The 14302-nt window shown below is 41.0% G+C and overlaps 1 protein-coding gene and 1 pseudogene across 4 annotated transcripts; one reads left to right on the top strand and one right to left on the bottom strand.

Annotated features, from left to right (window-relative positions):
- Nucleotides 1–1275: 1275 nt before the first annotated feature.
- Nucleotides 1276–4098, bottom strand: LOC140703215 (alpha-parvin-like; annotated as a pseudogene). The gene is made up of 2 exons (XR_013542377.1): nt 4029–4098; nt 1276–2766 (listed from the first exon to the last, which is right to left on the bottom strand). The product of XR_013542377.1 is annotated as an alpha-parvin-like (transcript).
- LOC110072396 (uncharacterized) lies at nt 3176–14022 on the top strand. 3 transcript variants are annotated; one of them, XM_020780716.3, is made up of 10 exons: nt 3185–3256; nt 4245–4283; nt 5070–5234; nt 6256–6431; nt 6839–6916; nt 7129–7220; nt 8007–8293; nt 9322–11352; nt 13109–13241; nt 13756–14022. In XM_020780716.3, the coding sequence occupies exons 3-10, from the start codon at nt 5090–5092 to the stop codon at nt 13919–13921; spliced, it is 3108 nt and encodes a 1035-aa protein (XP_020636375.3). In that variant the 5' UTR covers nt 3185–3256; nt 4245–4283; nt 5070–5089; the 3' UTR covers nt 13922–14022. The 3 variants fall into 3 exon arrangements, with proteins under 3 accessions (XP_020636376.3, XP_020636375.3, XP_078233441.1); XM_078377315.1 differs by having other exon boundaries at nt 3233–3256; nt 4245–4279; XM_020780717.3 differs by lacking the exon at nt 4245–4283 and having other exon boundaries at nt 3176–3256.
- The last annotated feature ends 280 nt before the right edge of the window (nt 14023–14302 follow it).

Raw genomic sequence — 14302 nt, 5'->3', positions numbered from 1 at the left:
ATTCTTATTTCCAGCTTAATGGGCTGTTTCATAAATCAAAGGCTTCAGCTTACTTAGTTGTTTTATATTTTAAGCTTATATTGGTTGTTCTCTTCTCCCCCGGTAAAGGGTTACTTACGGCTCAGTGCCAATACTATGGCTCCCTGTCTCCAATCCGTCCTCGGATATTTCTTCAGATGGAAGAAGTACGGGTTTGCCTCCCATTCTTCTTCTTCTGCTCACCATCTGCTTCAGAAAGAATTCTCCTAGACTCTCCTTCGATCCCCATTTCAAAAAGGGGATCCCGGACCGGACAGTTCCAGTTTTTCCCAGAGAGCTCTTCTCTGGAGCTACTGGCAGCACCGCAACAAAGCCCCGCCTCTCGTTAATGGCTAGTGTTTTAAAGGAAAGCTATATTAAAAAGTGACAAGCTTAGGTTGGGGCTGGCCACAAACTTCAAAATTTTCGAGCATCCTCAGACACTGTGTTAGCACCTTCAACCCCTTTGCAGCTGGCTCAATAAACTACAGCTTAGGTAAAATTTTATTATATTATTAAAAGGTAAGAAGTGGCTGTGACAATTGCCCCACGTCACTCCTGTCACTCATATTCAGGATCTCATTTGCATGAGTCTATGAGAGGAGTGGAGGGGCAGAGTCAGCGCAAATAAGAAGGTTTGGCAGAAGAGATGAAGGAGGGGAGATATAGAATTTGAAGAGAGACAGCGAGAGAGAGAATATTATTTATTTATTTATTGGACTTATATACCGCCCCATAGCGCTACAAGCACTCTCCGGGCGGTTTACAATTTTTAATTATACAGGCTACACATTGCAAGCTGGGTACTCATTTTACCGACCTCGGAAGGATGGAAGGCTGAGTCAACCTTGAGCCGGCTACCTGGGATTTGAACCCCAGGTCGTGAGCACAGTTTTAGCTGCAGTACAGCGTTTTAGAGCAGGTGGTGTTTGGGTATGTGGCAAGATATATGACATTTTGATGATTTGATTGTATGCATTGAATAAAGAACATCCGTGATTCTGATTAAATTTAATATACTTCAATAAATAAGTTCTGTTGGTAGTTACTAGACAAGTGTAGACTAAAGTCTTTTATATTGTGGATAAAGGAAATCCACTGGTGGCAGTGAGGAAAAGAGAAGACTGAAACCTTTGAGAGGACACAACACATAGGTGCATCAAAGGGGTGGACGTCACAATTGGTGTCAGCTGGTGGGATGACATAGCGTGAGCTCTTTGTTTGGTGAAACAAGTAGGGGCCACGTGGCAAATGTCACAAGGGCAAAGCACAGCAAAAAGTTTCAATAATTTCAGCCATGATTATAAAAACCACCAGGTAACATATGCAGAGCTTATAGAGGCATTATTTCCCACAGAAAACAATGAAATCTGTCTCTCCAAGCTATACTCACAAACATGTAGTCTTTCATAGCAGATAGCATAGTGTGAACACACTAAGTCATGATGATCAGTCCATGATGGAGGGTGATTCGCTCTAACTATCTCTTAAATTCCATCATCTCTCCGACCACAGTGCTAAGAGACCAGCAATCAGAAGGCTGCATTTAATAGGCTCTAGCTGTACCAGTTAATTAGTACTGCTCTGGGTGCAAGGACTCCTCACTCTCCTTTGCTTTCAAGGCCATCCTGACCCCACCAATACTCTTATCTGGAGATGGCGGTGCTAAGCATTACACAATTCTCAAAATATTCAGGCCTAGCAAACTCAAAGCTCAGTTTGAACATTTCACAGCTGTTCTGAGTCTTGGTGTTAACTCTCCGCTTTATAAATGTTACAGACTTGATGTTAATTCTGTAAACCATAATTCCTTCATAGGCAACTTGCAACCTTCAAGCTGCTTATGGCTGTTGGCTTTTAACAGTGCATCCAGCTACATTTTCACCAGTTGATCAGTCCTCAACAAAATGATGAAGAAAAAGCTGCTGAGTGTTTGTTGTTGTTGTTGTTTGCTGCTGTTACAGATCACCAGTATCCTTTCTGCCCTTGGCTTTAGTTTTCCCAACTCCCCATCTTGAATCAATTCAAATGCAAATGACACATTGAGCATCTTTTGTTCAAAACTATCAGAAGTCAAGAAAAAGCTATGAAGAGGTTCAAAATAGGTTTTAAGAAGACCCATCAGGAGGTAAATTCCATCTCCAAATTCAGGTATTTATTCACATAAGCTATGAGCGTCTTTTCACAACTTTGGGCTTGTTTGGAGCATGGTCAAACCGTGTGTTAAATGCATCTCATTCATGCCGTCCTGACAGTGCCTCAGTAGTACCATTTATTGCCTCCTAGATTTGTTGGGATTGGAGAATTCTTGATGTTTCTGGACCACCACAACTTGAATAGCCACATGATCTGGCAGTCTGATTGGGGCCTGAAAGTATTGTGATACAGCAGCCAAAACGTGCAGTATTGCAATTAGACTTCCAGCATGGACAGAATCAGCGATCCACTTGATGCCCCCTGGAGGAAGTTTAAGAGTTTCATTGATTTCTTTTTCTAGTACTGTCTGTAGCTTTTATTTCTGAGCAATTTCAGACTGTGCGACTTCAGCAACATTGAGCTTCTTGCGCTTAAGCTTTTCAAAGAGTGCTACAGTCTTCTCTTAGAAGTCTTCAGCCACGTCTTTTTAAAACGATTTTTTTTCTTCTATCAATACGTCATTCATCCCGTCAAGTAGCACCTTCATTCACTCTTGCAGTTTTGGATAACTTCTTGAATTAGGATCAATGATTCTTCGGACTTCATTTTCCTCTCGCGTAACAGGTCAGGAGCCCTTGGAGAAGAGCAGCCGTTGTCATGACAACAGCAGCTCCCAGCCAAGCGCTTTCCTCCTTCGCTGGGCACGGAAGCCTCCGACCAAAAGGAGATTTGAAACAGATCACGTGACGAAATTCAAACGAAAAAACCACTCAGAGAGGGATGATGTCGGGGTGACGCTGCTACAGGAAGCAAACGGAAGGCTGTCGGATTTGTATTTTACCATTAGATAATGATATAAAAAATAAAACATACAAAAAAGAAAGGGGAAAAAAACCCTCCATTTTAGTATAACTTTTATAGGGATAACTTATTAAAGCAGTCAGCAACAACGGCAAGCACGAAGTCCCACCCGGAAATAAAGTCAAACTACACTTCCCATAATTCTGGGTAACCGGAAATTGTGTTCGTTTAAACGATTATAGCGGGAGGTGGGGGGGGGAAACGAAGTGAGTTTGAGCTTTGGCCGGTTTTAGGCGTACTGGTAAGTGGACAACGGTTTTTCCTTCATCTTTAATCGGGTAATGGTACTGATAATGGGGGGGGGGGAAGGACGAATATAAAAAACTAGCCCCTCGTCTTTCCCATGAAAAGAGGCACTTCCACGTTTATTTCCCTTCTTGCATCTTTTAAATCCAAAAAAACTATCGGACTTAAAAAACGACAGCAGGTAAATAAAGGAACTAACGCCGTATTTATTTCATAGAAAAAAATGCAGATACAGTCTGTCCTGGCGTTTGTTTCTCCCTGGAATAATTGGGGATCAATTTGCTACGATTCATGGGTTGCTTGGATCTAATGCTTTCTCTCCCCCCCCTCCTTTCTTTTCACAACAACCCTGGGAGGGTTCGTTATGATGACTGGCCCAAGATTATTCAGGGGCTTCATCACCGAAGAGGTGGCTGGATACCTCAGGGGTCTCGGTATCTGGCTTCTCTTGGGAGAAAGGCCCCAGCTGTGTAAGTAGCTTTGGGGGAGCTGCACAGCCCCAGGGCGCCCCCAGAAGAAGGGAAGGGCAACCCACTTTTCAGTACTCTCTCCCTGGGAAACCATGAACAAGAGTTACTGTAAATCAGAATTCACTTGATGACACACAATTATTGTTAGCACTGAAAGGGGTTTTTAATCTAGACTTCCCAGTCCTAATGTAACATGCCAGCCCTGCCATCCTAGGCTGCCTATCTACTTTTATGGTGGTTATCTTTTGTCCACTTGATTGGAATTTGCTACATAGTAAATAGTTTTACTTTACAAACTTTCACTTGCAGAGCATATCTCTGGATACACCGGGACTGTTGCATAACCTGTTGTGTGAAAAAGTGTCATAGTGTTACAGTTGGCCCCCCCAAGGCACAATTGGGACAGTGCAGGCTTCAAAATTTCTGCTAAATGTTTCTGTGTTTAGTTAATACAAGTGCTGCATCTTTTTCTTGTCTGAATAACTCGTGCACGTCTGGGAAATACTGTTACAGATATCAGCCCGAGGAAGAATGAAAGCTGATGTACTGTAGGTAAATGTATTCTTGCATTGGTCTTTTAACTTCATAAAAAGTAAATTATGGGGTAACTTTTTGTGTATTCTTTCCTATTATTAATCAGATTATGCAGAGAAAAATTATTTTGTTTTTCAGTTGTTAAGAGACCACAAATTGAACTTGCCAGATTTGGTCTCAGTGCAGTTAAGCTGAATCTAAGTCTTTATTTGCACTTTGATTGATTGTACATTGTGGGAAACAAACCATGGATTGTTAATATGAAATGGTCTCAAATTATCTGATGCTGCTTACAAAAGGTTTTTTGTGTTTGACAAACCAAAGTCTCAGATCATATCGTTTGCAAACTTAGATTTGTAATAACACCAGACTTCACTGGGAATTGACAAGTTTTGCCTTCCTTGAAGAGGCTGTTGCATTATGGTTTGGATTGAATTTAAGAGCTTTTGAAATTGGATAGCGATAAAAGGAAAAAAATGAGAAATATATGTAATCTTAAATTATTGTCTTATTATAAGTTTTGAAGCACAAACTATGGCATACATTATAAATTTTTGTTAGCACAAACCATGGTTTCACATTACATTTGAAATGGTTCTCTGTATAATGGTTCACAGTCTATAACACTGTGGCTTTAACTTTCTGTGAAATTAGACTAATTGTGACCCATCTCAAAAGGTGGAACAAGCTAAAGACTGTGTAGTATCTTGCAAACTGAAGCAGGGTGATGCAAGTATCGATAACCATAGCGGAGTATGAAAAGAAGCAGGTGTCTGATGTTTATGATTCTTCTTTTCTGAACAGCTGACAAAACTGTCTGGAAAATGTCGCTCCAAGAAACTGGAGAGACATCCTCCCTGTTTTCTGTGAATGGAGTTAAGGGACGGATGAAAGAAAAGAAACATGGTGTTTTAAAGACATCAAAATTGAATGTTTCTCTTGCATCCAAGATCAGAGCCAAAACAATAAGTAAGTCACAGTGTTTAAAAGTAATTTTAAAAATTAAAAGACTGAGAGTAAGAGGGCTGATGAAGACCTTAGTCTGTAATTTTAGAGAACTGGTCCCTGTTATGCTGGAAAGTGCTGAGCTAAGCACATCAGTTGTGGGTACAAGATAAGGCTGTTGGATGGATTCATCTACAGTAGTACTGCTTATTTATCTGGGAACCAATGTTCATAGACTCCTCACGAGTATTATCTTGTACTGTGATTGCCATAGTGTATGTGTGACAATCTTATTAGTGGTTAAGTCACACATCTAACTTGCAACATATAGGCTGCCTTTGGCTAAGATGCTACATATTCATGTTGGAAGTGCCAACCATGTAAACACTGTTGGCAAGTTATAAACACAACATAGCCTAATAAATCAGTTATCTGAATGATTTATGCCTAATATGTGATTTCTAGCTAATTATCCATTAATTTTTTGTAAATGTGGAGTCTGGTAGTTTCCTGACAAGCACCCTGTCTGGGTCATAATTGGCAGGGAGACCATAATGCCCTACTATTCCCACAGAATGTAGCCCTGCCAAGATACTTCCTCCATCTTCATCATGTATGAGAGAAGCTATTATTTCTGAGTTGAAAGTGGTAATTACAGAAGTTGTAGTCCAAGAACATTTAAGGAACCCAAGGTTGGGAACCACTGCTGTAGAGCAGTCATATTATTGTGGAGCTGAAGGAGAAAATCTCTTGCATCCATTCTGGCAAAAAGGGGCAACCTGATTTCCATTCTTCCCGAGGAATGTTTTTGGAGCAGATGCCGATGCCTACCTTTTGAGAGGCCGGGGGTTCCTGAGCCAGAGAGCCCAGAGAAGTAGACTGCAGCTTTGAGGAGGGACAGGCGATGATTTTCACAAGTTGATTCAAATTTCCCAAAGTTTAGGATGTAAGACTCTGGTGTTATGTTCATATCCTGACAAGTTTGCAGCAAAAGTGCGTATGAAGTAAACCAAAGACAATGTACTTATTTTTTTCACCACTCTAGACAACTCCTCTATCATTAAGATCACCCTCAAGCAGAACAACAAAGCCTTGGCCCTGGCTCTCAGCGCTGCAAAGATAGCGGCTCAAAGGCTCACAGATGACAAGATGATCCTGCAGAAAGAGGTGGAGCTGTGCCACTTTGAAAATGCTTGCCTGCGTCAAAAGCTCTCCTCCGTGGTATGGTATCTGCAGCCCTGCTTTGTATCTCTGTGGTGCATTTTTTTCAGCATCATGTTTGTGGAGTACAGATTTCATTTTGTTTATTTGATGGTCAGGAAGATGTAGGCACCTAGTCTTTGATTTTATTAACTCAGGAAGGTGTAGTTTTGCGGCTTACATATATTTGAAGACTTAGCAATAGTGGTTATTATGATTTGGTCAAGGTACTATACAATAGATACTTTAAGGGATAAAGAAATAATCCAAATGCGAACATTAGATGTACAGTATATTAGAGTCATTCCTTTAAAATTTGGTAGATTTTACCAGTTGGTCTTTGATTTTCCATGCTTAATTGATATTAAAAAAAGACACTGTGAAATTCTGAGTAGTCTTTAAAAGTACTCTTTTTTTGTCTGATGCAGAACAAATGTGTAGGTGAACTGCAGCAACTTATGAACAGACATTTGCAAGCTGCTTTGAAGCTGAGCAGATTTTCTGAGGTGAGCGAGCTGGTCAGTTTCATCTGTTGAGAATGTCTGTCTCTTTTTATCAGGTTCCTGGGTAGAAGTAGAATGTTTGTCCTTCATTTGAAGGGGAGAACTCCTCATAGTCTCCCAGCCTTTCCTCTAATTCTCTTGAATTGAGTGTTGTTGTTTAAGAGGCAGATTTTACCAGTCTCTTCCATATTCCCCCTGTTATCCCAACCCTGCAGAACATGTCATCCTCTTCATTACTGAACGACGAGGAACATCACTGGACTGATAGTATTGCAGGCAACCAGGACGGTGTCAACTGCCTTTCTCAGTATGTATAGAAACACATTCTGCTAAGAACAATTAAGGAAGTTTAAATTTATGATTTTAATGAGATGTGCAAATGAGCTTAGCTTATGGCCGCATTTTTCCACCTGTTATTTAACACCATTTGGAGAACATGAATGGGGATCATTGCCTGGGCATTTCTTGTCTGCATGTAAAGATCTCTCATTTATTCCAAGTTTCTGGAGTAAACCCACATTGCAAGAGAAAAGGTTGATGTTCTACCCAAATGGATTCTGGGCTTAGCATTCTAGATGGTCGGGGTTGCAAATTTTAGAAGTACAACAGTTTTGAAATGCACTCTCTCTCTCTCACTTAACTTGAAAATGAAGAAAGTTGAGACTGGCTTCACTGCTGCCCACCAGCATGGATAAAGCAGTAAATCCTTGCCAGTAAAGAAGGATGGGCAGCTCATGGAGCGGAAAGCTGACTGGAGAGGTGTAGGGTTGTCTGTGCCTCACTGCTCAGTCCTGAAATTTTCTGAGCATGCACAAAAAAATCCTTTCCTGCTGGGTAGACATGGTCTAGAGGGGCGGGGTATAATTTAATTAATAAAATAATAAATAAATAAATAAGACCCAGAGGGCTTACAGCTTCCTATCTTCCTTGGCTCAGTTAACTGAATCAGAAGATAAGGAGACTGTATCCCCTTTGCACTCTGGGGGAAGGGTATGTTTGGTGAACAGAAGACTTCCTTCTATTTATTTTATATTTTGAACTGAAGCTCTTGAATATACTGCTGCTTTTTCTTTTTTAATCTTCCCCACTTCAGAGCTGCACCAAAATCTCTGAGAATCCCCCTCTCTCATGTGGATGACGATGACAATGAACAGGATAGAGGCTTAGGAATGGCCACAGTCCCAAGCTTGCCAATGCGCCCTTCAGGTGTGGCAGCTTTTGGTTTGGGCAAGTCTTGGGACAGTGTGCCTCCTGCTACTGCAGAAAAGCCCTTTTCTTCTTGTCACAAAGAGTCATTAGCAAGCAGTGGAAATCATGTTCAAATGTTAAGTGAAGAGGATGGCACTACCTTGGCACTTGACTTGAGCAGAGTGTTTGCAGGTATGTTACGGCTTTATCTTTGAATTCCTCTGCCTTAGGCCATAGCATGCTCTGTGTTTATTGATAGTGCATGTAACTGGGAAGCCATGTTCTGGGCATAGCACACACACATTGCTGTTTTAGGAAAAAGGCAACTCAATGAGATTTGCTCCTTTATAAACATGGATAGAATAAGACTGTATGGTTGTTTCATGGAGATAGGAAGGACTGTAGTTTTCTTTTTCTTCCAGCCACAGAGATGTTCTTGATTGCATCTGCACTATGTCTGTATTTTTCTACTTAATTTTTCAATCTCCAATCCAGAATTATGGCCAGTTATTCTTAACGTGGCCTAGCAAGGGACATAGAGAGGTGTTCTGTAATCTCCCTGTAAAATTGAATATATTTTTTTTAACCCATGAGGAAATATCTTTCGCAATACAGTACTTGGAAAACAATGAATTCTCTTACTGTCCAGTATTGGGTATTGGATATAAATGTCTGTCCTGTTTAGCTTGTTCCATTAGAATTCTGTGAATGTTCTAATATAGAAGAACTAAATTTCTTCCATTGCTCAGAATCTGTGCATTCCAAGTGACAATACTTGTGGGCTGTCTAGGGGGGCGGAATGGGAAAGCGATTCATTGAATGAGACATCATGGAAGTCTGAATGTTGCATCATAGTGTGAGGGCTGCACTAAATGTGGGTAGGGTTGCCTTCTTTCCATTTCAAACAGTACTTTTCCTAAACTATTTCACATACCCGTATCTCTGGCAGGAGCAGCTCGAAGTAGAAATAGGAAGGACAGGAAGAGAGATAGAAATGATTTTCTCCTTGAGTTGATTTGGTCTGTTTTTGCCAGTGTGGAAGGTTTCATGTATCTAAATGGGCTAATGTGCTTCCTGCAGAACTTGGAAATGGGTTTTGTTTGTTCGTTTTGGAGCTACAACTGGCTGAAGATTTCTGAAGCTGTGGTCCAAAACATATTTCTAGGCTCTGGTTTAATAGTTCTGTTTGTGCTAATCTTCTAAATGGTTTGTCACTGTAGACAATCTTCCGAGCGCACTACAAAATTCCAGAAACTGCTCACTGTCTGCCCTCAGCCAAGGTTCCCGCATGGAGCAAGACAAAGACATCGCCAGGCCATGCAGCGACAGTGTGGTGTTACCACATGAGCATGTAACACAGAGAAAGAAGCGCAGAACAGGATTATCTGATACATCTGGTGGTAGCAATTGTCAGGTGGAACCATCAGATAACGTGTTACTTGATGACCTGCAAGGGCCAACGGAAATAGAATCTACTGCTAAAAAGAAACTTGAAGTCAGTCAAGTTGGTGAGCTTCTTACCCTGAGCTCCAAAAATAAAAACTATAGAAAGATCAAAGCTAATGAAGCCAAAGCTCTAAAGAAAGTGAGTGCTGGAACAAAGGATAACCAGGAAAAAAGAAATGTTGATAGTTACAACGATGCTCTGAGACCACCCGAAACTGACAGACTGAATAACAGCAAGAAAAAAACCCCTAAGAGTGCATGGTTTGCTGAAGATTCAAGGCAAATGGATCCTCTGGAAGAAACAGTGGCACTAGATGGCTGCAGTCGGAAGGAGGAGCATAGTTCCAAACACTTTGATGGGATCACAGTTTGCAGAAGATCCTCTGTGGTGAATCCAAGCCACGTAAATGACTGCAATCCTTTGAGAACATTCTCGGAGAAAAAGAAGAATATAGAAATTCATTTCCAAAATCCAGAGACTACCACTTTATGCAATCAATTTCAACAAGATGAGATGAGCAGTGGCCACAGAGGGCAGCGTTTGTCGTGTTCTAATAAAACCAGAGGCATCAGAAGGACATACGTGATAGATCCAGGATCCCAGCAGCATAAGAATGATTGCAGCCCCTCTGCACATGAAACGAAAAGAAATAAACATTTGGAAGACTCAGAGGAGCTGAGCAGCTTGTTTCCAAATTCACGGTCAAGCTTGTTAAACAGTAAGGCACCTCTTCGTGCTTTTAGTCCACAACACTTAACTGATATCCAAAAGGAAATTCCTAACCAAGAAACAACTCTGGGGCTGAATGTGAAGCGCATCAAATCAAAGAGAAAGACTCAAGAACTTGATATGGTGCCTAAGTTTGGTGAGACAGAGGGAGAATGCTTTGATGTTAACATGCATTCCCATACTCAGCCAGAAGAAAGTAAAGTGAAGAAAGGTCCCAAAAGCAAAGCAGCAAAAACAGGAAAGGGTGACACACAGAGAGAGCATTGCAGAACCAGCGTTGAGTTATTTCAGCCGATGGAAAATGCTTCGAGAGTGAAAAAAAGGAAAACTAATTTGAGAATGAGCACAGTGTCCCTGAGTCAAACAAATGCAATCACTCTAGAAAGCATGACGCCAGCACCTCCAGTTTCCATGGATGATGATGATGATCCTTTTGATGATATAGTGAGGAATTCAACTAAGAAACCACAAAAGGTTCAGAGATCCTCAGGCCCTCAGAGCACCATTTATTTGAATCAAACAAACAGCAGCTCCTCACAAAATGTATATCTGGGTGGGAGCAGCCAGGCGAAAGATGTAAAGAAACGGGTAGACGCCAAGTCAAAGTTAAACAAGAGAACAACCTACACTATAAAAAACCTATCAGAAGTGTGTGTTGCTTCCAGTTCTTCTTTACCAAGTCCAGAGGAAGGGAAAACCAGCCAAGAGGATCAGCTAGGGTGGAATTTTCTCCGGGTTCCAGCTTCTAGGACTCAGCAAGAGGTGCTTACTGGGAATGTGATTGAGGCTCCATTCCAGTTTGTTTCCGTGGCCACAGGCCCCAGCATTCCCAGGTCTTCTGCTGTGGACTCTACTGAGACCATATTGCCAGATTCCTGTCCTTCTGGGCACTCGCCTTCTGTGCTTGGAGATGCTAAAAGCAATTCAAACCCTGGAAGAAACTCGACTTTGTCTCCAACCTCAGCAACTTTCAAGAAAAACTACACCAAGCGGGTGGTTTCTGGAAGAGGACGGAAAAAGACAGTGTTAGCAACTCCTGAAAAAGCCTTACAAGACCCAACATCCCAAGGAAATGGTGAGTGATAGAACGGGCTGATGTGAACCAGTGGTGGTTTGGGCTGGGCTGTCTAATATTCTCAGCTGTCTTTGCCTGCATCCTCTGTGCAGTGGTGGTGTCCATGGCAGAATGTGGGAAGTTACTTTTAAAAAGAATTACTAAAGCAGCATAACATGGTTTTGGGGATGGCACTGAGCAGCCCAAAGCATACGTTATTTATGACCAACATGGTATTGTATTTTTCTTCATAAAAGTAACTTCCCAAGCTGTTGGTACATGAACCTAGAATCCTGCCACTCCAGTAGGATATTCTCAATGTTGGTTAATAGATATTTTGTTGCTATGTACCTGAAATGGATGGTAGACATATGACATGTTTCTGGTAAAGGCAGGCAAGGAAAGCAGAATGGTCTCTGGTTGAACGGGTGGCTGTCCCACTCCTCCACCAAACCTTCAGTCAATTCAGAAAGTGAACAACACGATGTAATGCTTTGCTTTCTTGATGTGAACAATTTGTGGCAGGGATCTAATGAAGAAACCTCCAAATGTTTTTTGTGTTCTTATAGTCTTCTATCACCAAACTCTGAGAAGCACAGGTTTAGGATATTATGCAAACTTTTATTTCCTGCTTTTGAATCCTATGTACTGCTTCCAAGTTTGCCTTTGGCTTTTTTCAGCTTTATCAGCTTTTATTTATTTCTTTATGTGAAAAAGGTATACAGCACCCTTTTAATGCTTGTGCATCAGCTGGGATAGTTAATAACAAATCAGCCATAAATTGCAATAAAATGTCAGAAAATTGGCAATTTAATAACAAGGACAGAATAGTATTTATAATTCATGTACAGTGGTGCCTCGCATTACGACGTTAATTTGTTCCAGTGAAATCGCTGTAAAACGAAAACATCGTAATGCAATTTTAAAAAGCCCATAGAAACACATAAAAACCCGATTAATGCGTTCCTAGGGGCTTGAAACTCACCGTCCAGCGAAGATCCTCCATAGCGCGGCCATTTTCGCTGCCTGTGTAGCAAGGAATCCGTGCCAGAAAAGAGCGGGCGGCTATTTTGCTTACCCGGTGGCCATTTTGAAACCGCCGATCAGCTGGCCGAAAATCATCACTTTGCGATGATCGGTTCCCAAAGCAGGGAACTGATCGTCGCAAAGTGAAATTCCCCCATAGGGAACATCATTTTGCGATTGCAAAAACATCGGCGTCTAGCGATTTCGTCGTCAAACGGAGCGCCCGTTAAGTGAGGCACCACTGTATTGACTCAAAAGTGTGTGTGTTTACAGGGAACAGTATTAGTTATTAAGGGTATGTCCACAGAAGCTTTCTATACTGCTGTATTAGTGGTTTTGTAGGACAGAAATATGGGAAACTGTATGGATAGACACATGTAGGTGATGTAGCTGACAGACCCCATTCCTCCTCTCTCTTGTCCATGCAGAACAGATCGACGGTTCTGCCCAACATTTTCCTGTCTCCGATTTGTTAATGGCCTGGTCAGCTTAGCTGCTGTTGTTTGGAAGTGGTACCCCATGTAAGGAATGCACCACCATCCCTTTAGGAGCCGAATTACCAGGCAGGGATGCCTTGAAGACTGCTGACTTGCTTTTAGATCTCATTGGAAAATGTTGTCTCAAACATGTTTGGAAGCTAGTATTGACTAGTTTTTAATTCTCAATTTACAGCTGATGCTTTAATTAAGAGATTCAACTGGGACTTTAAGCATGGTATAACCATCACTTCATTACCTCACTTTTCCCACAGAGAACAACGTTCTGAAAGATGTGACTAATGCCAACCCACATTCCCATAGTTCCGTCTCCCCTGAAGCGTCACCAGTGCTTCCAAGCAGACGGAGAAACAAGGCAGTTTCCTATGCAGAACCCAAGCTTAACAGGTTTGTTTTGTGTTGGATATTGAGTATTGTTGTACAAGAAACAGGCAAAGCCAAGCACCCGCTTCCCTAAAGTAAGCTTCTATGGTTTGAAACATGGGAGTCCTTTCCTTGAGATGTTGATTTCTGGAACGCAAACCAGTGTTGTGGACCTAGGAAGTGACATGTTACAACTAGCCAATTGCCCTAAGTTACAACATGACGGTAAATAAATAAGTGATAACTTTACTTCCTTTGTGATGTAACTGTAGCTGTTTTAATTATTTTCATATATTTCCCCATGCATTTGGGTATGCTTTCTGCTGTAATATGTGTAGCATTTTTTAAAGTAACTAAGTTTCTCTGTTAGTGCCTTTCAAATTAAAAACTATTTTAAAATTATAACTCTAATAGTAACTAGCTATAGAGACATGTCTTGGAGCTGTAACTAATTATCTTTAAGAAGTAATTTTCCAAGCTCTCTGATATTGTGCATGTGACAATTTGTATTGCATTCTTGTTTGTTTCTCTCTTCTAGCAAGCTGAGACGTGGTGACCCATATACAGTTACAGACTTCCTTAGATCCCCTATCTACAAAACTAAGAGAAAGAAGATGTCTAAAACATCTGAGACATCCAGGAAAAGCAAGAAAATCAAACAGGAGGAAATTCAGCCCACTATAGATTTCATAGCTGCTTCTTAGTTTCCCGTATATTTTTGTTGCTTGCTGTTTAACTAGGTGTATCTGTATTTTGGGTATAATTTTTATAAAAACACTTCAAAATAAAACTTTTGGAAATATTATTCATTTATATTTCTTAATGCTCTATATTATACCCCCTTTCCGTGAAAATAAGACCTAACCTGAAAATAAGCCCTAGTATGATTTTTCAGGATGCTGGTAATATAAGCCCTACCCCAAAAATAATCAACACTTAAGTGAAACCCCGCCCTCCACCATTGTGCAGCAATGCAGAAGATGACACAGCTGTATTTGAATAAATGTAGATTGCTGTACATAAAAAAATAAAACATTCCCTGAAATTAAGCCCTAATTCTTTGTGGAGCAAAAATTAATATAAGA

The sequence above is a fragment of the Pogona vitticeps genome, chromosome 1, assembly GCF_051106095.1.
Source record: "Pogona vitticeps strain Pit_001003342236 chromosome 1, PviZW2.1, whole genome shotgun sequence".
Lineage (NCBI taxonomy): Eukaryota > Metazoa > Chordata > Lepidosauria > Squamata > Agamidae > Pogona > Pogona vitticeps.
This window is presented reverse-complemented; position numbering and strand designations above follow the sequence as displayed.